The sequence below is a fragment of the Pristiophorus japonicus genome, chromosome 16, assembly GCF_044704955.1.
Source record: "Pristiophorus japonicus isolate sPriJap1 chromosome 16, sPriJap1.hap1, whole genome shotgun sequence".
Taxonomy (NCBI): Eukaryota; Metazoa; Chordata; class Chondrichthyes; family Pristiophoridae; genus Pristiophorus; species Pristiophorus japonicus.
Genome location: NC_091992.1, coordinates 42,642,475 through 42,645,781, shown reverse-complemented (window position 1 = coordinate 42,645,781; position 3,307 = coordinate 42,642,475). Strand labels below are relative to the sequence as shown.

Genomic DNA, 3,307 nt, shown 5'->3' with positions numbered 1-3,307 from the left:
TAGTTAAAGTGGGGTTTGGGGGTAAATCTTGGGAATGGATATGAAATATGCTGAGACATAGAAAATAACACATACTTGTTGGAGGAGTTAGATCAAGGAGGAGGGAAGTGCTGAGTCTGATACCCAAGGGATTGTTATTGGGACCATCACGGTTTCTAATTTACATCAATGACTTTGATTCAGAAACTCAATACCAAATAAGGGAGGCATTGAATTCGGTGAAGGAAGCTTAAAAATTACAAGTCGAGTTAGAAAAACTGAGTGGGCAGAACAATGGAAGATGAAATGTAATGCAAATAAGTGAAAAGTATTGCACATAGGAAAGAACAGGCAACATGTGTCCTCCATCAATCATGTTGAATTAGCTGAGGACTAAATTCAGAGACTTGGGACTCCTAGTAGACTCAACACTTAAGATGTGCAACTGGTGTAGAGCAGCAAACAAGGCAGAGAGAATGCTTATATAGAAAAAAATAATAGAATATAAGAGGAACTTATGCTCAAACTGTATAGTGCTCTGATGAAACCACACCTTGAATACTGTGACCATTTCTGGTCACTGAGACAAAAAGGAGACAGTAGAGGAAAGCCACAAGACCGATTCTTGGTGTCTGAGATCTGAGCGATGAGGAACGTCAGAGAAACTTGGAGCTTTTCAGCCTTCAATGACTGAAGGTGACCTTATTGCGGTATGGAGAAGATAAATCCAGAAAATTAATTCAAACTAAACTCAGAGTAGTTCAAGGAGCCAAAACTAGTGAACGGCAAGTTTTGCTTTGTTATTGGGATGTTCTTCATAGGGTAATCAATACATGGAATGCATTTTTGGAAGTGAAAACTTTGGAATGGACATAATTGGATGCTGCAAGGTCTTTCTGCAGCACTAGAATCGCCCTCTACATTCCTAATGATCTTGTGCTCTTCAGGCTCAGCTGTGATGCCCTCCGTGGCTGCATAGTTGTGTGTACACACGGTTTAAAAGGGGAGCATTTTCACGGCAAACCTTGTTTATTTATAAACAACAAGTCGATGACAATTCGCATCAAACCACATCACCAGTGCATGTGTTTACAACGGTCATTGTGAGAAATACAGCATACAGCTCTTCTCACTCCCTGAAGAAAGAAAGAGTTTCCAGGTTATGTTCAGGAATACCTTGCCCCTTTTATTAAAGCATTCACTGCCAAACATATATTAGCATAGGTGAGCTGATGCTAATTTATTAGCTCAATCTACTGAAAATTCAACTCGTTCACCAATAAATTTGAGGTTGAGCGAGGATTCACAAGACTCATAATTAGAAATCCCCTTCGAATATTCCCGCTTCACTCGCATGTTCCATTTTCTCCAAAATGTTGAAAACATCATCTTTTTAAGAAACTGTTATTATGAGAAGGAGCCGCATTTAACGAGCTTGTGAATTGCTGCGCTTATTAGGCACCGGAGGGAATGGGTATTGCTCCCAGCAACAGCAAGGTAAGAATCCGCCAGGGACACAGCAAGCAATCTGCCGATTATATTTATATAATGTATATACCTGCTTCAACAATCTCACTCAGCGGGGGTGACGAGCAGGAACCTATCGGGCTTGGGGGTGTCGGCTGGAGACTTTAGCTTCTAAGAGTAGGCGACAGGTGCTCGGTGTTGCAGACTCAGAGTTTCTGAAACACAGAAGAGTTTGAAAGCGGCCCGTTAGACGCACTATCTCCTGCACCTGAACACGATCGCTGGCTCCGCCTCGGGCGCCGGCCTCTTCAGTGCAGCTCATTGGTGCTCTCGGTCACACTGCCTAACCCTACTCCAATTGGAAAGCTCCTCATCCTGCAACAAGTGCACCAGAGAAAGGAACGCAGCTGTTGAGCACCGGAGCTTCTCGGAAATCTGTTAGTGCAACGGATTCGAGGGCAAATGGCTAATGCGGGGCTTGAAATCCTGGGGGTGGTGCTGGGGGTGATCGGCTGGCTGGGCGCTCTTCTCACCTGCGCCCTGCCCATGTGGAGAGTGACCGCTTTCATTGGAAACAATATTGTGGTGGCGCAGATTATTTGGGAAGGTCTGTGGATGAACTGTATTGTTCAGAGCACCGGGCAGATGCAATGCAAGGTGTACGACTCGCTGTTAGCGCTCTCCCAAGATCTCCAGGCTTCCAGAGCTTTGACCGTCATTGCTATTGTGATGGGAGTCCTGGGCATTCTCATCTCCATCGTAGGAGCCAAGTGCACCAACTGTGTGGAAGACGAGGCGACCAAAGCCAAGATTATGATCGTAGCTGGAATTATCTTCATCCTGGCTGGGTTGATGACCCTGATCCCAGTGTCCTGGTCAGCGAACACCATCATCAGGGATTTCTACAACCCGCTGGTGACGGACGCCCAGAGGAGAGAACTTGGAGCCTCCTTGTACATCGGTTGGGGAACATCGGGTCTGCTGCTCCTCGGAGGGTCTCTGCTCTGCTGCTCCTGCCCTCCGAAGGACGAGAAGTACGCGCCTTCCAGAGTGGCGTACTCTACCGCCAGGTCCATGGGTCCCGGTGGCTACGACAAGAAGGACTATGTGTGAAGGGAACGTCAGTCAGCGGCCGGCGCCCAGCTCGTCCCCCAGGGTCTCAGCAGCATTGCTGAACCCTTGAGAAGTCATCACTCTGGGGTGAATCCTGTCTCCGATTTTATTGTCTTTTTAAAAAAAACATTTGAGCTTTTAATTTCTTTCAATTTAAATTACTTGTTAAATTCAATAGATAAAATGACGCGAACGTGTATATGTTTATGTGTGTGTACATATCGGTCTGGTGCATTTCACGAGTTAGAGTTGTGGATAATTGTGGCCCTTGTATTTGTTTGTTGATTCCCTGTCGGTTTCTCCCTTTGATGTGGCGCCGCCCCGGTCTCGTGAATCCGGGATAATATCCATAACCCGGGTTTTGGCTCTGTGATTGACAAGGGGTGGCACCAATAAAAAGTAACATTGCTGGAAATACACAGCAAATAGTTAACGTGGGAAAAGAGCATGAACCTGTGAAAAATTGCCATTCCAACCTTCTGTGTATTTCCAAATGTGCAGTTATTCTTCATCAATGAGTAACAGGAAAACAGACTGAGGGGCCAGAGGGAGGAGGGGGGGGGAGGAGGGAACCAGCCATCATTTCTGTACAAATATATTCTCGCTTGTAAAATGCATGTTAATGAATAAACTTCACAGAAAAACACGTGGGCTTCAGAATTCTTTTAATTGACGAGATGCTGTGAAACTTTGTGAGCTGGGCTTAGTTGGGATGGGAACAAAGAGCTCAGTTTTCTAGATCTGTGCA

At 45.5% G+C, this 3,307-nt stretch overlaps 1 protein-coding gene across 1 annotated transcript; it reads left to right on the top strand.

The window, feature by feature from the left end:
• Window positions 1-1,783: 1,783 nt before the first annotated feature.
• On the top strand, window positions 1,784-3,135 carry LOC139226464 (claudin-3-like). Its single transcript, XM_070857254.1, has one exon. It carries the CDS (start codon window positions 1,909-1,911, stop codon window positions 2,557-2,559), a length of 651 nt encoding a protein of 216 aa, XP_070713355.1. The 5' UTR covers window positions 1,784-1,908; the 3' UTR covers window positions 2,560-3,135.
• Window positions 3,136-3,307: the final 172 nt, after the last annotated feature.

Coding starts and splice junctions, on each gene's coding strand:
- LOC139226464 (XM_070857254.1), top strand. CDS start 1,909: ATGGCTAATGCGGGGCTTGAAATCCTGGGGGTGGTGCTGGGGGTGATC.